The following is a 27,407-nucleotide window of genomic DNA, read 5'->3' on the forward strand; positions in this document are numbered from 1 at the left end:
ATCACTGATTTCTTTTTGTGTCACGTTTATTTCTTCATTGCTGGGGATAATTCTCTCTATCTACACTGTTAGGCGAGTTTTCTACTGTGAATACTGATCTGAAGTGGTTGTTCATAATTTCAGCCATTTCCAGTTCTTCTGTATATTCCTTTTTATCTTGCCGCAGTTTTTCTATTTCTTGTTTGTTTTTCAGTTTTCCATTTACATATTTGTAAAATAGTTGGGTTCTTCCCTACATTTGTCTATTATGATACTATGTGATATATGTAACATAATCAACATGATTATGATTACAGTGTGAATAGACATACATGCTTGGTGAGCAAATAAATAAAACGGGCGACAATATTAGGATAACTAATTTTGTGATACTAGGTAGATGCCTGGTTCGGCAGCAGGGATAATGGTCAGACCACAGGTTTGTAAAGAAAAAATTAATCCCCTGAGTGCAGGCATGTATTTTTGGGTACTGAATTGGTTGTTTGGAAATAAAAATAAAATAAAAAGGTAAATTTGAATTTCCTCAATTGTGACTGATTTCTATGGTCATGCTCACAAGTAAACAAAACACCTAATTTAAACAAGTCCGAGACATTTGATTTAGACCCCAAGGGTCTGTGATCTAGCCTATCACAGTACATATGATGTAATGATAATTGATGATGATGGTGATTATTATGATGATCATGACAATATAATTGAAAAAAAAAATGAAAAATGAGGACTATAAGCTTACCATGAAAGCTATAAACAAATATTTTTCTTTTCAATTTTCAAAATGTGCTGGGCATAGTAACAGTATTTGTGGAACAATCAAATGTGATGATGATATGGTTTAACATCACAAACTCTCCCAATTGGAAGGCTAGGATTGTGCCCCACACAGAGGACTTTCTAGTAGGGAATTTAATGAACCGTGTCCTTGGATCAACTTTGCCGTTGGCAGGGCTCAAACCACCATCCCCTCAACCCTCACCTCAAGTAACAACACCCTAAGTCCGAGTGGAACAATCAAATGTGAACTAGGCTTAATTTTTAAAAAGTTATTTCTACTAGCAGCATTGAGTGGAGTATTAACACAGCTGATAGACATTTTAAGAGTTCTGTTTGAGTATGTCTTAATATTTATCAGTGTATCACTGTGATTTATAACTAGTCTGCCCAATATATCTCTTATTAGTATGATAACTGGTAACTAAGTTACTCTATATGTTAAGAGAAATTCCAGAGAATATGTTTTTGTGCCATCTCTTTAGAAAAAGTTAAATCTTTACAGATGAAACAGCCATTTGTATTACATCTGTCTTGTTAATAGATCATGATAGCAGCTGCATTAAGTCTATTATGAAATTTGTATCAACAAAAGCAAAAACTCTTGAATTGTTGAACTGCACTGAAGTATTTATTTATTATATTTTTCATTTATTTGATTTGATTGATTTATTTTTTTTTTATGACAGTGGTCTGTTGCATAGTGTTATCAGTTGAGTTAGTAGTCACAGTATGACTGAAATATCCTGCAATTGTCATGACTTACAGTTCTTTGTTGGCTGTGAATTTATTTTCTTTCAATATACCACTCATGCATTTATGTCTCCATATGGTTTAGATTAAAGTCTAGACCCAAGCCTGTGTTAGTAATCAACACTCATCAGATGTATCCAAGCTTCTAATTGAAGCTTCACATTCATTCTCATCTTCTGAGCTCGACATCTGGGCATAATTTATTAAAAAAAAAAAAAAAAAGAGTGAGTGTATGTGTTCGAAAGCGATGAGTCTGCTTCCTTTGACTGATACTTGATCACTAACAAGTGCATCTCAAGGGTAAGAAACATGGCTACCTGATGTACAATTCACTGAGGATACTCATTGACAGCTGAGAAGGGCCCTAACCCAACAAGTGTACTCGTCTGTGCATGTTTTTGAAACATTATGTTTGGACGAGTTTATTTGTTGCACCGAAAAAGAAAAATTGGGTGAAGACGAGTTTACTCGTCCTTGCCAGGTAATGGGTTAAGAAGAGGGTTTGGCTCTTGTGTTGTGGCGAAATGTGAAGCTATTAGTTTGATTCCAGTTTACCCACTTAACCAGTACATAGTTTTATTTTTTGTATCGTACATATACATTGAAATTTTGATGTTAAATTTTTTTGACAGTACACAATCCAGGGGAATATGGAATATACAGAAATGGGTGAAGTCATGAGCAAACACTTAGTCATTTTTTACTAGAGGAAATTTACAGCATTGGGATGAAGGTCGAGAAATGAGACACCCCCCCCCCCATCCCCCCAGAAATAATAGTAACACGAAAAGAAATAATAAACCAAATAACATACAAGGGGGTGCTGAAAAGTTCCTGGCTTTGGGTAAAAGAAAATGCTGGAAGATCAGTTAATTATGATTTTATTCAACATATTCCCTTCTCAGATTCTCATGCTTATTACAATGGTCCTTCAATTTTTCTAAGCCCTGAAAAAAGAACTTTGAAGGTTGGGCCTCCAACCAGGCCTCTGTAGCAGCAATTGCTTCTGAATCGTAGTGAAATTTCGTTTTCTTGAGATGTTTCTTCAGTTGTGGAAAGAGGTATTAGTCGGAGGGGGCCAGGTCTGGGGAGTAAGGCGGGTGGTCTACTAATTTGAAGCCAAAGTCACATATTTTCTATAGAGTTTCATATGCTGTGTGCACTGATGCATTGTCCTACATTTCTGCTTCAAAGCTTCACACAATTCGTCCTACATAGACATTCTCCATTGATGGTGCGACCCTTTAGCGGCTATTTTATGAGGAGTACTCTATCTTTGTCCCAGAACACTGAATCCAGTACCTTTCCAGCTGACTTCTGAGTCTGAAACTTCTTGGGACGCGGTGAACTGCTGTGTCGCCACTCCATTGATTGCTGCTTGGTCAGGGGATCATAGTGAAGTCAAGTTTCATCCATGGTGACTAAATGGGCCATAAAATTGGCCATCCCCGCTGCAAACTGGTTCAAAATCGCCTTTGATGTTGTCACTCTGATGCGCTTCTGATCTGTGTTCAGGCATTTTGGCACACATTTTGTGGAAAGCTTTCTCATGTCCAGAATGTTGTGGATGATGTGGCCAAATCTTTCATGGGAAATCCCTAGTCTCAGCTGTGACTTTAGCTGAAATCCAGCGGTCCTCGAGAATCATGACTTGCACAGCGTTGGCTTTCTCCTCTGTGGTTGCAGAAGTTGGGCGTCCTGACCAGGGTTCATGTGTGACCTCGAAATGACCAGTCCGAAACCTTGACATCCACATTTTCACTGTAGAGTATGATGGGCAGTCATCCTTCAAGATGTCCTTCATCTTGCCATAGATTTCCACCGCCCCTTTGCCTTGTAAGAAGAGGAACTTCATGACCACCCGTGCTTCAATTTTACCAAAATCCACTGTAGGCGCTGCCATCGTGCGTTGAACCAGCAAAAAGGAAAAAGATATATTGTATACCATCATGCTTTTTTTGCCCATCTCTTACTAAATAGTTGTCCTACCTCCCCTGTAAAAGTAACAGCTCTACCCTTTCACGATACCCTTAAATCCAGGAACAAAGAAGTGGCAAAGAAAATATTAAGTCACACTGATAAGACCAAAATTGGAGTACGCAGTGACACTATAATCACCCAGTACCAAAAAGAATATAAGGAAAATTGAGAGAATCCAGAGAGCAATTATTAAGGTGGCCCCAGCACTTTCAAAACTATCATATGAAGAGAGATTGTCAAAACTAGAATTACCAACTCTGGAACAAAGAAGAGAAATGAGATGACTTGTTGACTATAGAATCATGAGAGGTATGGAAGTCCTTGATAGAGAAGACTTGCTAAATTAGGATAAGAGAAATATAAGGGGACATAGAAAGAAGCTCTAAAAGGACAGTTATAGAAGAGACCTGAAAAAGTACAGCTTTCCCCACTGAGTGGTGGATGTATGGAACAAACTAGATGAAACAATATTGTGTGCAAAAACCATGCATGAATTTAAGGGGAATTTAGACACTGAGATACAGAGATGGGACACCACGAGCATAGCTTCCCTTCCTGCAAGATACAACTAGGTAAATACACACACATACACACACATGCATGCACAGTAAATTAGAGCACACCTCTATGTATGGGGTACACATGTTTGTAATTAAAAAGAAATTATCCTTAATTTTCATCAAACAAGTCGGCACTACTGTCATTTCACAAAAACAACCCAGTATATGGCAACACTGATTATAATAAGGGCAGTACCCACATAGCTGTGAGGAGGGATGGTCGCTTGTCCTAGCATTCCTACATTGTCACATCCCATATTATCATTTAAGTTCAGAGCCCATTGCACTGATAATTAGACTTAAAGCAGCCAATATAACTGTCACAGAAATTGTGAAAATGTTTACATAGTGGAAGCATTTTAGAGAGGGTGGCTGTGTTGACACTCCTTTCCACAAAAAGCATCATGGTGAACAAAAAATAAATAAAATAAATAAATCAAGGTGGAAGTAAGTGTTTTGAAGTGCTGAAGAATCTTCTAACAACACATTTGGTGAAGGAACAAAATTCTGGAATGTTAGGGGAGAGCTTTGTGCAAATGGTCAGCTGCCACAACATTCATGACTAAGGTTACACAATTCAAGGGCCTGTAGAAAAAACTATTCTTTTTGGCACAATAAAGCAAAGGTACATTGATTTTGCTAGTAAGTACCTTCAGTGTAATCATGGCCAATGGCTAAAAATGCTTTGGAGTGACAAAGTTACATTTACTATTGCATGTAACTGGGAGAAAGAACTTAGCATCAGGGTACTGATCCATGTGACATAGAATAACTGTGGCATCATAAAACTCCCAAATTCCTTAACAGTGTCGGGTCATTTTTTGGGGCAGTGGCTGGACTACTTTTGGTGTTACCATAAATGTCAATGTGGATCAAAACATTTATTTTGAACTTCAAGGCAACTTTCAGGAGTCTTTGGGTCATTTGGTGCCATGGTTTTCCAGCAGGACTGAATGCCAACTCTCTCTGAAATCTGTGAAAAAGGGGCCAAGGAGAAAGCATAAATTTTGTAAAGGACTGGCTTGGAAATTTTTGTAAATACCTGGTAACGGATATATTAGTGTTATGACTAATATACATCATGTTGCCAAGTAGTTTCTTCTTGCAATAGCTGCTGTGGTCAGCTGATAATTTTTTACACCCAATGCTTGTGCTATATTTTGTGTTTTGAACTATTTTTCTGTTATTTTAAAGCTAATACCTCAAGTTAAGGAATTCCCCTTGGTCAGGTAGGTTGGTTCCTGAATGGATGTATTAAAACTTAAAGAAACATGGAAACAAAGCATTTGTTACAAATGTCAGATTGATTCAAAATATGCCAAGTAATGTTAAAATAAGACATTATGTTGCAAAACCCAAAATACTACTGAGGAAAGGGCTATTGATGCTTATGGAAAGTGTGGTGATTTTAATTTTTTTTAAGAAAGTGTCTAGCCAAATTATAGGTGCATCTTATATGTTTGTGCATTTTATGTGGTGGTAAATACAGTATATATATATATATATATATATATATATATATAACATATGCATGTAAACATATATTTAAATTATTATTCTCTCCATTGTAGAGGAGGATGGGAATGAAAGTTTAGAGCCAACCGCAGCCTCTGACAATAAAGAAGACGACTCATCCAGTGCAGAAATGACTCAAGGTACCCAGATGAAGTCGGCAAGCAACAACAAAGATAATACCCAGTCAGAAAATCAGGATAATGGTGTTGAGAAAACCAACAGTGAAGAGAAAGAGCAGGATGAATTTAACATCAGTTCAGATGGAAGCTCACAGGGTGGGAAGGGCACATCACTCAATCGAAGGAATGTGGCCAAAAGAGGGAAAAAACGAAGCTCGGAAGTAATATCTGGTAGGGTTCCATTTCCATTGTATTTTCTATTTTGTCCCATAAAAAAACACGCATACACACACAGCATGCTAACTTAGCAGTCTGAGCTCAGTTCCTGCCTAGGACTGAAAAACGTAACAGCACTGCAAACTGGCACTCTGCTCTATTGGGCTGTGTAAGGTCATAGCATTACCCATAGATTGGACCATATATGAGCTCTGAGCTCACATTTAAGAGGGTAATAGCTGTCATTCAAAAGTCCAACATGTGATCCAAGACCATGGTGATTCTTACACACGTGCACATGCGTGCATGCACACACACACACACACACACACACACACACACACACACACACACACACACACACACTAGGTAAATACAACAAGGTAAATACACAAATTTCTGTCCATTTACCTTTCTATCTCTCTTCTTTTTCTCCTCTTCTTTCCTCTCTCTTCTCTCACTTCTCTTCTCTCTTCTAGGTAAATACAACTAGGTAAATACACACACACACACACACACACACACTCACACACTAGGTAAATACACAAATTTCTGTCCATTTACCTTTCTATCTCCCTTCTTTTTCTCCTCTTCTTTCCTCTCTTCTCTCACTTCTCTCCTCTCTTCTCTCCTCTCTTCTCTCCTCACTCTTCTCTCTCCTCTCCTCTCACATTTCCTCTCTCTTCTCTCTCCTCTCTCTCCTCTCTCTCCTCATCTCTCTCTCCTCTCCTCTCCTCTTCTCTCTTTGCTTTCCTCTCTCTCCTCCTCTCTCTGCTCTGCTCTCTCTCATCTCTCACTCTCACTTACTCTTTACTTAATATATCTATTTTAAGTTAGTTTGCTTAACATTTTTGTTTTAAGGCCATAGACCAAAATTTGTTACAGACTGAATGTTGGGTTAGATTTTACAAATTATGTAAGTATATCATGTAGTAAGCTATAACTTGTTCTTGTAGCATAACTAAGTATTGTCTCTAACAGACTCGGCACCACAGCGAGAGGTTCCCAAAAGGGCCGCCAGAAGTGTCAGACGGTATGGGCAGGAGGAACCAGAGGCCTTGGATTCAGAGGACGTCGATGATCCAGATTTTGAGCTCTCGGATCATGATGACGATCCAGACTTTGACCCATCAGGGAAAAAGGTTGGGCAATTGAACCTGTTTCTCCTTGTTTAATAGTATTGTTACTACTTTCATAGTAATAGATACACTTCATTTTTATTATGTCGTTGTGTATTTTATTTTGTATTTATTTATTTGATTTATTTATTATTTATTTATTTATTTATTTATTTTATTTTATTATTATTATTTTTTTTGTAGTGCCTGTACATAAGCTTGATCTTTCTTTAGAATAGTACTGATATTTTTCAAAATATAAAAGGAATAATATTTAAATTTTTATGGTAGGGTTGCACATATTTTATGTAACAATGATGGGGATAGTGTATGGGATTGTTTGATATACAATAATTACACAAGTGACTCAGGATTGAGATGAGTGAGTGGCAATTGTGCTCTTTCCCCCCTCCCCTTTTTTAAGGCGGGTACTGGTAGTGATGAAGAAGACTTCAAACCTTACAAATTTGGTGCGCGGGGAAGAGGAAGAGGAAGGGCAACAATTGGGCGAGGTGAGTTTATGCCAGATCTTTGATATCATTAGATAGTACACTCCTTGTTTGATTCTTTTTAATAACAATAGCTTTTATATGAGGTATTTGTCATATAAGGTCCTGATTCTTGCAGTGGTAGTAAAAAGAATCTTGCTATTGTCCTGTGACCAAATTGAGGTAGAGGTAGTTTGACCCACACTATTCTGATAAACGTGAAAGTTCCCATGTGATATTTTTCTCCTGTGTCTAATTAATTATTTCTATTGGGAAGGTCTTCAGCATGGCCTGTTTCATGGGTGAACGTAATGGTCATCAAGTTGGGGTGAATGCATGGTTTCCTCACTTTGAGTAGAATGGAGCTCTTGTAGCCACACTGGTCATCTAAAAACCAAGTGTTTCTTCTAGTTAATTCATTATATAGTTGTTTTATTGATAAATATTTGATTTTGATTCCATACAAATGGTTACACCTTGATTTAATTGCTCATGATTTATTCATGAAAATATTTTTGGAGAATTTTCTCAAACTCCTTGGGTGTGGCAGAATGCGTAGGGGTAGTGCAGTCTATTTGAACATTGCTAATTTTCCAGGTATCTCCATTCTTAAAGGAAGCAGTTTTGGTGGGAGGGGTACCACTGTGACCATCACCACCACACCCACCACCACCACCGAGGAAGTAGGCGGTAAGAAAGGTCCTAAAGACACTTCTAACCGCAATTCCTCCTCAACTACTCCGACAGCTGTCATCACAACTACAGGATCACAGCCACGCAGAAGGGGACGACCTCCTATGTATGCCAACACTGTTTCCAATAATTCCTCCAATGCCACAGAAGTAAAAGAAAGAACACTGGTTGCTGGGGTTAGTATATAACCACTGATTGTGCATCTAAGGCTCAGGGCAAATCTGAATTGGTCCTTAGTTGAATTGTGTTCCACACATTTCTTCAGGTTGAATGAGGAATGTGGATTTGAACAGTCTGTGATAAGAGAAAATGAAAGTTGCTTTATAGAAAATGTGTGATGATGAAGTTGGGCCCCAGGAAATATTGTTCAAGAGTGGTGAAGTGATCAAGTGAATGTCAAGTTGCGTGACCATAAACCAAAGGAAAGGTGTGAGGTACCAACGTGGTGTGGAAGAGTAAGATATAGTTGAATTTAAATATGTAGTGAAATTCTTTACATATACAGTGATTGTTTAAGTAGGGTAGTATTTCAACATTTCCAACAACTGGCCCTGCTGTGGATGTACTGTGTCTTGCTGCATTACTTCTGACCTGGGCAGTGGACAGGAGACAGGGATGACCCTTCATCCACAAGAAGCTTAGAAAGGGAAAGAGATGAGTGAAGGGTGAGGGTGGGTGCATGACTTGGCTGGCTACCTCCCTTATAAGTGGGAAGAGGCCCTTAGTACATAGATACATATTCAACTTGTTTGTCAATTGATTATAGGTTATGATATATTAGAATTTTTGCTTGGTTATTGACCGGTTTCACGAGTGAGATTAGAATGTCTGTGATCCGTGGACAGGGTGCAGGGATGACCCGTCATCCAGGAGGTGCTAAGATAAGAGGGAGGGTGGAGGGGTGTGGAGTGTATTCAGGGATGGAATGGGTGGGAATGATTTTATGCCTTTTCCTTTTTGGCTACCTCCCTTGTAAGGGGGAAAAAGCCTTGGTATATGTATGTATGTTCTCCTTCCCTAGACTGAGGCTGAATAGTCCTGTCTCCTCAAGGAACGCCATGGCTGGAATGGGGTTTTCCCACAAATCCCTTTTAAGAGTGTATATTGTGTTGTTAGCATGTGTGATTGTGTACAATGCAGTCTTCCATAATGTGTTGTATAGTATGGGATTAAGTGTTGTATCCTGGACAGTTGTCTGCAATGAGGTCATCCAGCCTCTTCTGGTAGATTACAAGGGCAAGATTGTGGCCACACTGCAGTCTGGCCAGGTGGACTAGAAAAGATTCAGAAGGATGGATATGAATTGTCTTTCAGTTTGTTTGTGGAGCAGTGAGTGATAAGATTATGGATATGCTTCTGGAGGCTGGTGTCTGGTGATTGAAGAGGAAGAGAAGAGAGTATTTGGGTGTTGTTTTAGTGTTTCTTGTCATGTGTGAGTATTCTGCTAGGTAGTGTAGTGGGTGTGCTGTGTTTGTGGAGGCTGCAGCAAGTGTTTGTGTGCCTCTCAGTTCAAGGTGATCCTTCGCTTTAAGGACATTCATTTCATGGTGTAAATTGTCTAGGTGTTGTATTTGCACATATGTACATATACCAAGGGTTTTTTCCCCCTTACATGGGAGGTAGCTAAAGTCAAAGGCATAAATCCACTCTCACCCATTTCATCCCCACATACTCCACACCCATTCACCACCCCTCCCTCCATCCATCCATCCATCATTTCTTGGCTCCTCCTGGATGATGAGTCATCTCTTCATCTTGCCCACTGCCCTGGGTCAGATGAAATGTAGCAAGACACAGCATATCGAAGAACTCCCTTTGGGCTGCTTCAAAATATCATTCATACATACTCCCTACTCCATCCCCCCACACCCACCAATCCATAGATCACAGCATCATCCATATACCATTCTCCACTCACCCCTATTTCCTGTGCAGCCTGTAATTGTCTTTAGTGCTTTGTTTTGTCTGGTCTCGTTATTGTTTTTCCATAGACTTCTGGCCAAGCAGTCTCATCCTTGAGAAATGCCACAGCTGGAATGTGGTTTTCTCACAAATTCTTTATACATATACATACATATACCAAGGGCTTTTTCCTCTTACATTGTAGGTTCCAAAATCAAAAGGCATAATTTCACTCCCACTCATTTCCTCCTCATCCATTCACCACCACTCCCTCTATATTTCCTGGTGCCTCCTGGATAAATGGGTCATCCCTGCATTGTGCCCATTGCCCTAAGTCACAAGCAGTGTAACAAGACACAGCACATCCACAACAAGGCCACTTCATTTAATTGGTGACCTCCCCCTCTCCTTCCTCTCATGCAGAAAAAGAAAAGATGGGGAGAAGTCCCTTTGGGCTGCATCAAAATCTCATTCACACATACCCACTCCCTTCCATGCATCACAGCATCATCCATATACAATCATTCTCCACTCACCCCTATCTTCTGTCTTCTCCAATCCTTTTGCAACAAACCTTCCCCTCTTTCTCAATGCCCCATTAACCTCGTCCATCAATCACATCCTCGGCCGTCCCCACATGTTCACTCCTTCCACCTTTGTCTTCCACACTATTTTTACTAATCTTTGTTCAATCATTCTTTCCATGTGGCCAAACTGTCCCAATACTCTTTCATCAACCCTATCTCCCAACTCCTTTTCCACCCCTGCTCTCCTTCTCACCTTGTTTCTCACTCTGTCCAGCCTATTAACCCCTACCATACTTCTCAGACATTTCAACTCGAACACATTGAATTCTTCCTCTCGTATGTTCCCCATTTCTGTCCCATACAGTGCTGTCAGCACTATCACCCCTTCATACAATTTCTTCTTAGCATCCATTCCCAAATGTCTGTTTCTCATTTCACTTTTTAATTCCCTAAGGCATTTAATTACTCCTCAGTCTCCATTCCTCCACTTCATCTCTTGTTGGTGTGCATTATTGTTGAGAATGCAGACATCCATAATGTGTTGTGTATTATGGGGGTGAAATGCTACATCCTGGGCAGTTATCTATAGTCTGGTCATCCAGCCTCACCTCTTCTGGTAGCTTATAAGGGCTGGATGGTGGCTACACCTCAGACTGGCCAGGTGGACTCTGTCCTTTTGTGAGAGAGAGGATTCAGAGGGATGGATATGAGGGGGTCTGGCATGCAGTATGTATTGTATTTCAGTCTGTTGATGGAGCAGTTAGTGACATGATAATGGATATGCTTCTGGAGGCTGGTGGTTGTGGAAGAAGAGAAGTATTTGTGTGTGATATGGGTATTTAAGTGTTGTTTTGATGTTTATTGGCATGTGTGGGTGTTCTGCAATGTAGTGTAGTGGGTATGTTTGGTGTGTGGATGTTGTAGCAAGTGTTTGTTTGCCTCTCAGTTCAAGGTGATCCTTGTCTTTGAGGACTTCTTTTCATGGTGTAAATGGTCTGTAGGATGTTGTAATGTGTTTTAGTGAGATTAAAGGCCCTTGTGGTGCTCGCGTATTTCATCACTGAGCTTATACATTTAGTTATTGTAGTGATAGTTTCTTTGTTTGGTCCAAATGTTCTTCCTGTAGTGGATTTAGGGCATTAAGTTTAGGTGTGCATTTTGAATCTTTGTGATGTGTTGTTTGAATGACATGGATGTATTGTATGTTGCACCAAAAATCTTGGTTGTATGTGTATATTATATGAGTGTTGTTGAAGAGGCATGGTAAGTGTTTGTGTTCTTCTGTCCAGTTGGTAAGAAGTGTGTATGTAGATTTGGTTGGAGCCATTTTGAACCTCTTTGTAGTGAACCAGGTGTTGAGTGTGTCAGTGTAAGGCTGTAGTATTTCTGTGTAATTGTTATGTCTGTGCAAGATAATATTTGTATTTGTGAGGTCTCTGGTGTGGATACATTGTGCATGTTTAAATTAAAGAGTGCAGGGGATAGAATTGAGCCCTGTGGTACTCCATTCTTAAAGTTTCTGGTGTTTGATGATTGGCCATTATATGGCACATAGGCATTTCTTCAGCCATCTTTTGTTGTTATTGTGCATGTCTGTGTTGTATATTTTGTTCTTGAGATTGTGATGGGGGATGGCATCAAAGGCTTTACTAATGTCTAGTGTTATGAGAATTGTTCTTTGTGGGGGCTTATCTGAATGGATGACATTGAAAACTTTATGTGAGGTTTATCAGAATTGTTTGTGTACTGCAGTGGTCTAAAACTGTGTTGTGATTCAGGAAAGGGGGTATGTGGTGTAATGAGTTGTATGAGGCATTCTGTGATTTTAGAGGGGGTGCAGAGAAATGTGATTGGGTGGTGTGATGCTGGAACTGATGGGTTTGGGGATTGTGTTGATTTTCCCATGCTTCCAGATGTTGGGTATAGTGTTGTGGGATTTCCTTTGGTTTGCAATGTTGGTGAGTGCATGTATGCCATGTGGTCCAAGGTGTTTTAGGTGGGTGTTACTTCTGTTGTCAGGGCCACAGGTAGATGAGTACTTGAGGCTATGGGTTATATGCTTCGTCTGGCTGTCTTTGAAGGGTGTGTACTCTGGGTCTGTGGGGAAGTCTTTCTTACGTTGAATAATGCATCAGTTGTCAGTGTGAGGGGTGAAATGGCTTGTCTGTGCAAAATGATTTACGAGTTTGCTTGTCTGTTTGAGGATAAGTTGACTGTTGTTGTGGTTTTTGCTGTGTTACTGTTGGATGTTGTAATGCTGTTGAGTGTGCTTTCACTTCATCATTTCTTATATCTCCTTCATTTTCCTTGCTCACCACTCATTTTCTTAGCACCTCCCACTGCATTTACCTTTCCCTCCCTATCCTCCATCACATTTGACAACTCCCTAACATACTCTGCCCAACTTCCTCTTATCTTAGCCTCTTCCATTATCGTCTAAATCTGCACCTTTTACCTTTTCTTCTCTTACTTTATTCACCTCCCCTTCCTATCTTGATTTCCTTCCAAAACATCTTTTTATTAATTGAGATAGTACAAGAAAGAGATGGATGGGCAGACTGCACCTTCCTGGATTTGCAGAAAACTTTTGACAAGGAACCACAAAAAATTAATAAGTAAAAATATAGGAGGAATTCAAGGTAAACTGTTGGAATGGGTGAAGGGCTTCTTAAGGGGGAGAAAAATGAGTGGTACTTAGAGACAAAAGTTCGAAATGGGAAGATGTAAAAAGTGGCGTCCCACAAGGCCCTATTTTGGCTTCTTTAATGTTTGCCATATACATAAATGATATGGACAAAGGAGTAAATTGTTACATGAATTTTTTGCCGACAATGCCAAATTACTCGAGAGTGAAAACTAAAGAATATTGCAGATCGCTACAAGGTGACCTGGATAAAGTATGGGAATGGAGCCAGAAATACAAGATGAACTTCAACATCAAGAAATGTAGCATAATGGAATTTGGAAGAGGCAAAAATAGAGTTTTGGGAAAATATACGATTGGAAGCAAAGTAGTAAAGAAAGTAAACTCAGAGAGGGACCTAGGAGTAATCATCTCAAGTGACTTGACACCTGACAAACATGTAAGTGAATTATTCGGAGAGACTTACAACTTATTAAGATCAATGAAAGTGGCCTTCGACTACATGGATGAAGAGATCATTAAGAAATTAATTATTACATTGATAAGACCAAAACTAGAATATGCTATATCAATGTGGGCACTAAGCACAAAGAAAAACACACGAAATTAGAAAGAATCCAAAGAGCGGCGACAAAGATGGTACCCACACTATCAAATTTGACATGATCAGAGATTGGAGAAATTACAGCTGTCAACATTGGAGCAGAGAAGGGAAAGAGGCGACTTGTTGACCATCTTCAGAATTGTGGAAGGGATGGAAGTTCTTGATAGAGATGACCTATTGAAATGGGACTAGAGAGAAACAAGAGGACACAATAAGAAGCTAAAGAAGGACAGTTACAAAAGAGACATGAAAAAGAACAGTTTCCCGCACAGAGTGATCGATGTCTGGAACAAACTAAACAGTGAATGCCAGAACTATACATGAGTTAAAGAATAAACTGGACGTGGAGAGATACAAAAACGGGTCACAATGAGCATAGCTCCCATCCCGTAAAATACAACTAGGTAAATATATACACATACCAAAGGCGTTTTCCCCCTTACAAGGGAGGTAGTCAAAAAACAAATGTATAAAAACCACTCCCACCCATTATACTCCACTCCCCTTTACCCTTTTCCCTCCCTCTTATCTTGGCACCTCCTGTATGATGGGTCATCCCTGCACCTTGCCCATTGTCCTGGGTCAGAAGCAGTGTCGCAAGACACAGCACATCCACAGCAAGGCTGCTTCATTAAATTGGCGACCCTGTCTCTTTGTCCCCTCATGCAGAAAAGGAGAAGACTGGGAGGAATCCCTTCAAGCTGCATTAATTTATTTCTCACACACATTCCCTCACCCCCAATCCCCCACCCACTCCCCCTCATTCATCACAGCATCATCCATACACAATCCTTCTCCATTCACCCCTATCTTCTGTCCTCTCCTGTCCTTCCTCAACAGACATTCCCCTCTTTCCCAGTGCCCCTTTTACATCCATCCCTCTCATCCTAGATCCCCCCCCCCCATATTCATTCTTTGCACCTCTGCTTTCCACACCTCTTTTACTAGTCTTTCTTCACTCATTCTTTCCATGTGGCCAAACCATCCCAGTACTCCTTCATCAACCCAATCTCCCAACTCCCTTTCCACCCCCATTCTCCTTCTCACCTTCTCATTTCTCACTATCCAGCCTTAGTAACCCCTATCATACTTCTCAGGCACTTCATCTCAAACATATTCAAACTCCTTCTCTCTTCATACAGTCTCCTCTTAGCATCCATTCCCAAATGTCTATTTCTCATTACACTTTTTAATCCTCCAAGGCATTTACTTACTTCTCTCAAACTACATTCAACCTCCTCCACTCCTCCCTTTCCTGCCACATTCACACCCAAGTATCTAAAACTATCCACTTCCTCCAGTTTCTCTCCCGTAATACTCACTTCCAGCCTGCTGCCACTTTCTCCCCTTGTACATTTCATCACTTTACTTTTACCTACATTTATCTTCAATTTCTTTTGCGCACCTTCCCAAACTCTCACTAACTTCCTCAATTCCTGCTCAATCCCTCCTCAATCTTTTTATTACTTTTAGAATGTTGTCATACTGTTCCACTATTTTACATCTCTCCTTTTGCCTCCTTTATCTTGAGATTCTTATGTATGGATGATGCATGGAAAAGAGTGGGTGGGGGATGGTGAGGGAGTATGTGTAAATTATATTTTGACACAACCTGAAGGGATTTCTCCCCATCTTTTCTTTTTTTGCATGAGGGGACAGGGAGGGCGGGTCGCCAATTAAATGAAGTGGCTTTTGTGTGGATGTGCTGTGTCTTGTTGAATTAGTTCTGACCCAGGGCAGTGGGTGAGATGCAGGGATAACACATCATTCAGGAGCCAAGAAAAGAGGAAATTGTGCAGATGATAATCTCTTAAAGCCATTAGTTGCAATAACATTGTAGGCAGTGTAGGACCATTAATCACCTTCTAGTAGGATTAAGGAGTATCACAGTTCAGCAGCAACCTACACAACTGAGTAGTCCTATTCACATTTTCACATACAGAGAGTGGATAATTAATCAGTGACTGCTCCCCATCCCCTGCCATTTGCAGCTGGTGACAGAAACCGTTCCACACTAATACTACACAGACAGCCAAAGTTTCTTCCTAGATAGATCTGTAAGAGTGCCCAAGGATCACTGCCAGCCACTGTGGGTCAGTGGGTTCTCAGCTTTGAAAATCTAGGCAACAATAGATGCATACATAGATACTTGTACACACCAAAAGACATATCTCCCTTTGTAAGAGGAGTGGCCTAATTAAAGCTTGCACCCACCCTTCACCCATCCAGCACTTGTTTGTTGTGCCTTCTAATTCAGCCCCTTGTGGATGAAGTGTTATCTCTGTCCTCCACCCACTTCTTTGGGCAGAAGTATTGCTGCAGGATGGAACATCTCCACAGCTGGCCCAGCAGCCAAAGCTGGTTTACTCCCACTGGTTCATTACATGGCAATCCACCCCCCTCATCCACTCCAAATTTTATAGAACAAATAAAACAAAATCCTTCAGGCTGCATCAGTTTCTCATCCATTCACAACCACTCTCTGCAAATCTATCTCTCGCCTCTCCCTTCCCTGTTTACCCCTTGTACCCAGGGCCCCATTCACCCCATCCATCCATCCTATTCTTGAATATCCCCTAAAACTCACTCCATCCACCTCTGCTTTCCACATTATTTGCTAATCTCTCATCATTTCTTTCCATATACACTGGATAAATCAAAATTGAATGCCTCCTCTCAAACATCTTGAGTGACATTACTCGCCTATGACTACCATGAATCAGAGAAGTATCTTTGTGTCAAATTAAGTGATCAAAATCTCGTACCAGACAAAAGCCCAATACATACATATACTAAAGGTCCTTTTCCCCCTCACAAGGGAGGTAGCCAAAAAACAAAGGCATAAAAACCATTCCTTCCCTATCACACTCCACTCCACTCTGTCCTCTTCCCTCCCTCTTATCTTGGCACCGTGATGATGGGTCATACCTGCATCTTGTCCACTGCCCAGGGTCAGAAGCAGTGTTGCAAGACACAGCACATCCACAGCAAGGCCACTTCATTAAATAGGCCCAATAATTATGGTTTTCACTTTACACACATGACCTTTATACCACATATCAAAGACAGCAATGGAGACAAAAAAAAAAGAGAGAGAGAATTAAAGAATCAAACAAAATCCAGTGTAAGAAAAAGAACTGCTACAACAATGAACAGTACATACATATATGAAAGGCATTTCCCCCATACATGGGGGGTAGCCAAAAAGAAAAATGCATAGAAACCACTCCCACCCATTCCATTTCCTATATATTCCACTCCCCTCCTCCCTCCCTCTTATCTTGGCATATCCTGGATGACGGGTCATCCCTGTATCCTGTCCACCGCCCTAGGTCAGAAGCAGTGTCGCAAGACGCAGCACATCCACAGCAAGGCCGCTTCATAAATTCGGCGACCCCCCCTCTCCATCCTCTCATGCAGAAAAGGAGAATGATGATGATGATATGGTTTAACGTCACAAACTCCCCCCTATCAGGAGGCTAGGACGGTGCCCCTCACAGAGTGCTTTGTAGCGTGGAGTTTAATGAACCATGCCCTTGGTTCAACTTCGCTGGTGGCAGGATTCGAACGGAGAAATCCCTGCAGGCTGCGTCAATTTTTTTTCTCATACATACTTCCTCACTCCCCATCCCCCACCCACTCCCCCTCATGCATCACAGCATCATCTTTAGACAACCCCTCTCCATTCACCCCAATCTTCTGTCCTCTCCTGTCCTTCCTCCACAGATATTCCTCTCTTTTGTAATGCCCCTTTCACCCCATCCATCCATCTCATCCTAGGGCGCCCCCTCAATTCACTCCTTCCTTCCTTCCAATGAACAGTGACATTTGAAAATTAATAAACAACACGTTTATTTTCAGTTGTCTCCTCTCCCACACTATCATCAAGTGCTTCAGTCTTTTCTCTTGACCACAAATACAGTGTTATCAGGAAACAACAACTGATTCACCTCCTACTTCCCTCCATGGTCACTCACCAACTCCAAATCCCTGCCAAGCATCCTTGTGTTTACCTTATCACTACCCTGCCATGCACATGTTGAATGACGATGGTGACATGGTATAGTCTAACATCCACCTCAAAGCTCTCGCATAAGCACTTATACTCGTGTACATACTTTTTTACCACTCGACAGACTTGCCCATATTCTGTGCTTGCACAACACAATAAAGTCCTTGAAATAATTATTGTCTACATCTAGTAGCCACAATCAGTGAATTGATAAAACAAAATATGGAACTAGTCACACTTTTGAATCTTTCTTTTCATTTATGACCAATTCTCTATTGGATTCCCATCAGGTACTTTTCCTTACTACTCTCAAGACCTGGATTCCACTATCTTTTAGGATGTTTTTCACACTCTTGGGCGTGTGGCAATGGAAACTATTCTGCATGCAAAATGTGCAACTGGACTTCATAAAAAGGGAGCATATGGTCACATAGAAACCTCTGTACATCCACATCCACACCAAGGCCACTTCATTTAATCATTAACACATAACCACTCCCTAACCCCACCATCCCCCACCCACTCCCTTCTATGCATCACAGCATCATCCATACACAACCATTCTCCACTCACCCCTATCTTCTGTCTTCTCCCTTCCTTACTCAACAGACATCCTCCTCTTTCCCAGCGCCTCTATTACCCCATCCATCCATCTCATCCTTTGTTGCCCCCTCATGTTCATTCTATCCACCTCTGCCTTCCACACTTCTTTTACTAAATTTTTCCCCATTTATTCTTGGATTGGATATATATATATATATATATATGTGTGTGTGTATATATATACATACATAAAAATGATTAATTGTATGTATAAGGGAGGTAGCCTAGTCAAAAGGCATGTACCCACTCCCACCCATTTCACTCCTGCCCATTCCATTCTCATCCACCACCATTTCCTCCCTCTATAGCTCATTGTGGGTAACAGGTCATCCCTGTATCCAGCCCACCTCGCTGGGTCAGAAGTAATGCAGCAACATGTAGTACATCCACAGCAAGGCCACTTCACTTAATCAGTGAACCCACATCTCCGTTCCTTTGTGTGGAAAAAGAAGAGGGAGAGAAATCCCTTCAGGGTGTTGTCATGTATATATATTTGTATGTGTACGCATGTATGTTTGTGTGTGTAAAGAAAAGTGAAAAAGGATGAAAAGGACATCAAGGCTGGTGTTTACAAGATTCTGTGTTCTAAAAGCAAGTATTTGTGAACATTGTTATGATGTTTGAAATAATACCACCACTAATACGTGTCACACACTGGAATATGCCTTGAATAAGGAAAAGATGAGCAAGTTCCTGGAAGCTGCAGTAATTCAGGGGTCCAATACTATAGAATATAATGGGGAATGCTCAACATTGCACCCTCAGCAACCTGTTTATTTTCCATGGCGAAAAGTTGAAATGGGTGGGAGTGGAATTATGCCTTTTGAATTTGGCCATCTTCCTAGTGAGGGGGAAAAGGCCCTTGGTATATGCATGTATATATGAAAAAGGTTTTGGAAGACATTATTATTTGCGCAGGTCACGTGACCTTCCACATTTCTTCCCTGTACCTGTCCCTGCCCCTTCCTTCTGCCCCTTTCCTCATCCCATCCCAATCCTTCCCTGTCACTTCACCCTTCTTTTCCCAATCCATTCCTTGTTCCTTCTGTGTCAATCCCTGCTTTGTACCCACCCCATCCCCAACCCTATTGAGGCTTTAATATACTTAGAGATTCTATTCTTCATCTCTACTAAGGAAAGGTCCAACAAGCAAAACATTGTACATTCAGTGAAAGTTTTATATTGAAATAATGTTTACCAAGCCAAAACTGTCACCATTTGCAACCATCAAAAACTGCACTGAATGGTTATTGCACAGACTGTTGCATGACACAAGTTTTGAAATCTGCTATGAGTCACATTGCTGACACAAACCATATTTAGTTAAAAATTATGTATTTCAAAATTAATATCCTTCAGTTTTAGTTGTCCAAGTTAAAAACACCAAAGTAAAACTAGCATAACTCAAGTGTTTACTGTTCTGTATGAAAGCCTGCCACATTGAATTTGTATTGACAGGTGGTACCCAATTAATCATTTGTTGCCTCATATTTTAATAGATGGAAAACTTGCAGCCCCACAGTAGCTGGCATTGGTTCTCTGAAGCTTTCTCTGGGAAGAAACTTTGGAATGTTATCTGTGTTGTATCAGTATGATACTGTTTCTGTCACTGGCTCAAAGTCATAGGAAGAGGAGAGTAGTCATTGCTTGTTAGCTCTCCATGTTTGAAGAGGTGTAATAAATATAGTTGAAGTTGATAGAGAGATCTTTGGCCCAGTCCAGAGACTGTTGGCCCCTCAGGGCTGCACCTCCTGATGGACATGAGGGGGTTAATGGGTTTTGGAAATGAGCAGCTTAGTTGTCCATGTCACAGGTCCACCACATGCAGGTACTTGTCATTGGTCCAGGTGTTCCCCAACTATTAATCAATTGTTGCCTCAAGTTTTACTAAGTGGCTGGTAATGGTTCTTGGAACCCCCCACAGATCTCTCTGTGAAGGAATTTTGGACTGCTGTTTGTGTTTTATTAGTGCGAGACTGTTTCTATGTCAGTCCCTTGGGACTGCACTTCCTGATATTACTTAGGGGATTGAAAATGGGCACTTTCGCTCTCTCTTGCAAGACCATCACATGCAGGTACCCATCATTAGTCCATCCAAAATATTAAGAAAACAGACATTTTACAAACAGCATAAGTATAACTTAGAATAATAACTGGCTGAATGAAAACAACCCTAGTAGAACTGCTATTCTCAGAAACCAAAATCCCTCTCATAGAGCATCACAAAAAATGATAAGCGTGCAGTTCTATGCACATCCCCTTGAACCCTCCCACTTTCACTCCACGACACACAAGTGTAGTTCACTGAACACAAAAAATAACCAAGCAACATAGTATTAAAGAATCTACAATAACTTGTCCCCTGTACACATGTCCATTCAAAAACACAGACACATTGATTTCAAAATAAGCACCTCCAAATTTGATGCATCATCCCCAGACAACCCAAGAGAAGTGAGAACCACATTGACTGCATTCAGGCACATGCAGGTACCTGTCATTGGTCCAGATGTTCCCAACTATTAATCAATTGTTGCCTCAAGTTTTACTAAGTGGCTGGCAATGGTTCTTGGAACCCCCCACAGATCTCTCTGTGAAGGAATTTTGGACTGCTGTTTATTACCAACACATATTTGGCCTTGCTACATGCTCCAGCTGACCCACATAGAACACCTTATTCAGCACTCCCCTACTCACTCTATACAAACAAGACAAAATGTCAATTTTGGGTGATGACTATTCCAATGACAATGGTCAGTTGCCAGAGGGCTGTGGGTATCCTGCAGAGAGACCTGGGGCAACAGATTGATTGATTGAATGTTGTGGAGTTTGTGTGTACACATGTTGACTAAACAGTCTGAATGAGACAGATTATACCAGACCCACAACATCAGTTAATTCCACATTAACTTATATATATATATATTTATATATATATATATATGGATTTTGTATTATTTGGCTCTTTAGAGGTGTTGAAATTTATTTAGATGCTCTCTGGTGGATATTTCTTTGCATATGGCATGAGTCTAGTGGGGCTAGGAAATTACTGTGTGTTTCCTACCACCCCCCACAAATATCAGTGGTCAGTATATATAATGATTGAGGAAATGATGTAGGTACTAATACTGATGGCAGATTTTTCAGTTTTGCCCTGATAAAAAAAAAAAAAAGTATTCGTAGGGAAAAAATAATTAGATTTATCAGGTAGACGTTTTCATGATTGTTCTAAAAAAATAGGTGGAATAAATTGAAATTTGAAAAAATATATATATATACGAATATCCTTTGAATAATGATGAATGATTTGATATCTTCCCTTTTTTGCAGCCTGACGGCACAGAAAAAATCATCCCATCGTCTACACGTTTGACTTCAGCCTTCAAAATGTCCATGAGAAGTCCGCGGTATAATCAAGCTGTTCGTTTGCCAGAAGGTCCTCAACTTACCCCAGAACAACTACAAGTAGTGGAGTCTCAATTCAAGGTATATATCAGGACGACTTCCTGTAACCATTTGGTTATTTGTTGATCTTAGAAATATTAAATTTACAGTGTGTGTGTGTGTTTTTGATTGTTTGTTTCTGCATGAGGGGATGGAGAGGAGGGGTTGCCAATTAAATGAATGGCCTTGCTGTGGATGTGCTGTGTCTTGCTACATTGCTTCTGACCCAGGGCAATGGGCAAAATGCAGGGATGACCCATCATCAAGGAGAAGCCAAGAAAAGAGGGAGGGTAAGTGAATGGAAGTGGAGTGTAATTATGCCTTTTGACTTCAGCTACCTCCCTTGTAAAGGGGGAAAGTCCCTTGTTATATGTATGTGGAAATTTGGATAGAGTGAGAAATGAGGAAGTGAGAAGGAGTCGGGGTAGAAAAGAAGATGGCAGATAGGGTTGATGAACATGAAGGGATGACTGAGGATGGGATGAGTGGATGGGGTGAAAGGTGCGTTGAGCAACAGTGGAATGTCTGTTGAGGATGGAAGGGAAAAGGCTGTATATAAATGATACTGTGATACAAGGAAGGTAGTGGGCACTGGATGGGGTGGTTAGGAAGTGGTTATATGTGAATGATATTTTGATGCAGCCTTCTGTTATTTTTCTGCATGAGAGGATGGAGAGTGGGGTTGCCAATTGAGTGAAGCAGCCATGCTGTGTTATGCTGCATTGCTACTAACCCAGAGCATTGGGCAGGATACAGGGATGACCCATCATCCATGAGGATCTAAGATGAGAGGGAGGAAAGGGTGGTGGATGGAAGTGGAATGGAATATGTATATGCCTTTTGATTTTGGCTACCTTCCTAGTAAGGGGAAAAAGCCCTTGACATATAGATAGACAACTGTTGGACCTTACTGTGGAAGTGCTGCATCTCTGTATACCTTTGAACTAAGCAGTGTGTCAGGGGTTTGAGATGACCCTTCAACCAGGAGGTGCTAAGATGGGAGGAGTAATGAATGGGTTTTGATGGCTGTAGAGTGGGTGTGTGCTTTGACTTGGCCACACCCCTTGTATAGGGAAATCCCTTTGGTAAATGTCTGAACCTCTTCAATACGAGTCAAATTCTGGGCGCACAACATCGGATACCTGATGTACGATGATGCATCACAATATTTGCATAAGATATAAAGTCACTGCTGATTTATTCCTTCACTCTTGAGTAATAATAAACACAGAAAATGTGATCAAGCCGGCGGTTCACAGAATTCAGGGGTCACTCAGCTACAGCTACAAAATAAGTGTAATCAGAATGCCAACATCACCATCCTCATATACCACTCATGCCACATGACACCTACATAGATCATTGTATAGAAGACGTTAAGAATGATGAGCATAGGTTTTTATGGAATGGGAGATGGTTACTTGCATATATTCACTAGTACTGTGTCTAGTATTTCTATCTATATATCAAGAGGCTTCTTTCTTCTTTTAAAAGTGTTTTATTTTTTAGATTTTATAGGTTATTTGCAGCAGATTTTTTCCACAAAGGTACACTTCTTTTTTATTTGTATGTTAATATCTCGTCATTCAAGCAGAGTGGTGATTTTGTGGTAGCGAAGAAGGACGTCGATACTATGGATAACCCCCCAATTTGGAGAATTGACGGAAAATCGTTGCTTCAGAAATACCAAGCTTTTGAGAAAGATGGAAAAATGCTTTACAGAAATATTTCAACGGTAAGTTTAAAGTTTACAATATATTCATGCTGTAGGATGACAATTTGTAATACCGTTCATAGGTTTCACAGTGTTTTGCTTTGTTTTACCCCATCTGGGTTATTAGCTGCATGTCATTGTGGGGTTAAAGGCTGCTCAGTAGCATGCAGCTGATACTTTAGGGTCTATATGGTGTGCCCCTACAGACTAGAGCTACACATCATTTTGTCTGTGGTAGTATTCTTCTCCCTCACCACAGGGTTTGGCAAATAAAGGAAATAAACATTCAGAGAAGTGGTACAGGACAGTATTAAGAGTGGGGCAACATCATAACAGAGGGACAACAGTCACAGTATAATGAAGTGGCATCATTTCCCTATGACTAAAGATTGCCTCTATCACAGACAAAATGATGTGTGTCTTGGGTCCATAGTGGTGCCCCATTAAAAAGTATAATGAGAAATAGACATTCTGGAATGGATGCTAAGAGGAGATTGTATGAATTGATGGATGATTATGCTAACAGCATTGTATGGGGCAGAAACATGGAACATAAGAATGGAAGAGTTTAAATGTGTTTGAGATGAACTGCCTGAGAAGTATGGTAGGGGTTACTAGGCTGGATAAAATTAGAAATAAGGTGAGGAGGAGAGCGGTGTTGGAAAAGTATTTGGGAGACCGTGTTGATGAAAGAGTATTAGAATGGTTTGGACACATGTAAAGAATTAGTGAAAAAAGATTAGTAGAAGAAGTGTGAAAGGTAGAGGTGAATAGAGTGAACATGAGAGGGCAACAAAGGATGAGATGGATAGACGGGGGTAAAAGGGGCATTGGGAAAGAGGGGAATGTCAGTTTAGGAAGGGATAAAACAGAAGATAGGAGTGAGTGGAGAATGGTTGTGTATGGATGATGCTGTGATACATAGAAGGGAGTGGGTGGGGGATGGTGGGGTTAGGGAGTGGTTATGTGTTAATAATATTTTGATGCAGCCAGAAGGAATTTCTTCCCATCTTCTGTTTTTCTGCTTGAGGGGATGGAGATGGGGAGGGTTGCTGATTAAATTAGGCAACCTTGCTGTGGATGTGCTGCGTCTTGCTGCATTGTTTCTGATCCAGGGTAGTGGGCGAGATGCAGGAATGATCCGTCATCCAGGAGTAACCAAAATAAGAGGGAGGGAGGGGGGTGAATGGAAATGGAGTATGTGGGGATGGAATGGGTGGAGTAGATTTTATGCCTTTATTTTTTTGGCTACCTCCCTTCTAAGAGGGAAATAGCCATTGGTAGTATGTATGTATTATTGTTATTATTTTAGTTGCTGAGAAATTGCTGGTGGAGTGGAAATTGATGAGGAAATGACACAATCCAGAGGGATTTTCTTCTCATCTTCCCCACAATTGGGTAAATTGGCTTCGTTTGTTGGACCCTTACATGGAAATGTCATGTCTTGCTGTATTGCCTGTAGCCTGAGTATTCTGGCAGAGGACAGGTGACCCTTCATTCACAAGCACTGATATGAGAAGGACAGTGAATGGATTGTGGATGGGTGTAGGCTGTATACTTTGGTATATGTATGGGTTAATGCAAAAGTGCAAGACATGTTAAAAGTTGATGGGTGAGTTAGGAGGTGAGCCAATTGTTGTTTGCAGAAGACAATATGTTTGGCTGATTCTAAAGAAAGACTGAAGCAGTTGGAAGGGTATATGAGAAGTGAATTATAGAAGCAAGTAGATTTCTGGATGGAATGAAGTACTATAAGAAATAGGTGTTTGGAAATTAATGTAAACATTTTATGTTGTACTGTACCCAGAGCTTTGTATAGAGCAAACACTTGAAACAGACACAGAAAGTAGAAATTATTAGTCTTTCAATGGAGATAATAGGCACTTCCATTCATAGGTGCATTATTATGCTAAGAAAGTGGAGTTGTAGTGGTGGTAAAGGAGAGATGAGGGATAAAAGAAAGGAGAGGTACTTGTCCAGGTAATTGAATCTGCTCCCAGGGATCTGTGCCACCCGCAAGGGTGGCAAAGGTTTCTTGTGGTAATTTGGACCCCACTCCATCCATCTGGAGATTTGGAGGTGGTCCCACAATGTAGGCATTGCCACCACACCATGACAGCATCACAGATAACTGTCAAGGGTATAACACTTCTCCCCATACTATACTACAAATTATGGAAGACTATTGTACACAGTCATACATACATACATATACCAAGGCTTTTTCCCGCTTACAAGGGAGGTAGCCAAAAAGGAAAAGGCATAAAATCTTTCCCACCCATTCCATCCCTGAATACACTCCACACCCCTCCACCCTCCCTCTTATCTTAGCACCTCCTGGATGACGGGTCATCCCTGCATCTTGTCCACTGCCCTGGGTCAGAAGCAGTGTCGCAAGACACAGCACATCCACAGCAAGGCTGCTTCATTAAATCGGCGACCCCCCCTCTCCGTCCCCCCATGCATAAAAGGAGAAGACGGGGAGAAATCCCTTTGGGCTGCGTCAAATTCTGCTCACACATGCCACCTCACCCCCGCCCATTCCACCTCATGCATCACAACATCATCCATATACAACCATTCTCCATTCACCCGTTTTCTGTCCTCTCCCGTCCTTCCTCAACAGACATTCCCCTCTTCCCAAAAGCCCCCTTCAATCCATCCATCCACCTCATTCAAGGACGTCCCCTCATGTTCACTCCCTCCACATCTGCCTTCCATACCTCTTTTACTAGTCTTTCTTCACTCATTCTTTCCATGTGTCCAAACCATCCTAATACTCTTTCATCAACCCTATCTCCCAACTCCCTTTCCACCCCTGTTCTCCTCACCTCCTCATTTCTCACTCTGTCTAGCCTAGTAACCCCCATCATACTTCTCAGACACCTCATCTCAAACACATTCAAACTCCTTCTCTCTTCCTCTCTTATGTTCCATGTTTCTGCCCATACAGTGTTGGCACAATCACTCCTTCATATAGTCTCCTCCTAGCATCCATTCCCAAATGTCTATTCCTCATTACACTTTAATCTACCTAGGCATTTACTCGCTTCTCTCAGTCTACATTCTACCTCCACCTTCACTCCACCTTTTCCTGCCACATTTGCACCCAAGTATCTAAAACTATCCACTTCCTCCAGTCGCTCGCCCTTAATGCTCACTTCCAGTCTACTGCCACTTTCACCCCTTGTACATCTCATCACCTTACTTTTACCCACATTTATCTTTAGCTTTCTTCTATCACATACTCTCCCAAACTCTGTCGCCAACTTCCTCAATCCCTCCTCCGATCCTGCCACAAGCGCAGTGTCGTCAGCAAACATCAGCTGGCTCACCTCCCACTTTCCTCCATTTTCTTTAACCATCTCCAATCCCTGACCCACTACCCTTGCATTTACCTCTCGCACTACCCCATCCATGTATAAGTTGAACAGCCAGGGAGACGTAACGCATCCTTGACGAAGTCCCACCTTTACCTCAAACCACTCACTCTCCATTTCTAATCCTGACACAAGCTCTACTACTCTCATAAAAACCCGACAGTTCCTAGAAGCTTTCCTCCTATCCCGTATATCTGCATAACCTCCCACAGTGCCTTTCTGTCTACCCTATCGTAAGCCTTTTCCAGATCCATAAAAGCCCAAAAAACATCCTTATCCTTTCCTATAGCTTTCTCACATATCTGTCTTACCACAAAGATCTGATCTACACAACCTCTACACATCCTAAAACCACACTGTTCCT

The 27,407-nt window shown here is 41.0% G+C and overlaps 1 protein-coding gene across 8 annotated transcripts in view; it reads left to right on the plus strand.

Annotated features, from left to right (window-relative positions):
* LOC143026594 (uncharacterized) overlaps positions 1-27,407 on the plus strand; it is a 130,124-nt gene that overhangs the window by 16,113 nt on the left and 86,604 nt on the right. For 6 of the 8 annotated variants that reach the window (XM_076187251.1, XM_076187245.1, XM_076187250.1 and 3 more), the window contains 6 exons: positions 5,636-5,929; positions 6,896-7,056; positions 7,457-7,544; positions 8,118-8,389; positions 21,836-21,991; positions 23,541-23,684. In XM_076187251.1, the coding sequence (XP_076043366.1) occupies positions 5,710-5,929; positions 6,896-7,056; positions 7,457-7,544; positions 8,118-8,389; positions 21,836-21,991; positions 23,541-23,684 (1,041 nt within the window). In that variant the 5' untranslated portion in view covers positions 5,636-5,709. The remainder of the gene's footprint in view (positions 1-5,635; positions 5,930-6,895; positions 7,057-7,456; positions 7,545-8,117; positions 8,390-21,835; positions 21,992-23,540; positions 23,685-27,407) is intronic. The other 2 variants (XM_076187247.1, XM_076187253.1) reach the window with 2 other exon arrangements.

This window comes from Oratosquilla oratoria, chromosome 6, assembly GCF_046742065.1.
Source record: "Oratosquilla oratoria isolate Oo_2021 chromosome 6, ASM4674206v1, whole genome shotgun sequence".
NCBI lineage: Eukaryota > Metazoa > Arthropoda > Malacostraca > Stomatopoda > Squillidae > Oratosquilla > Oratosquilla oratoria.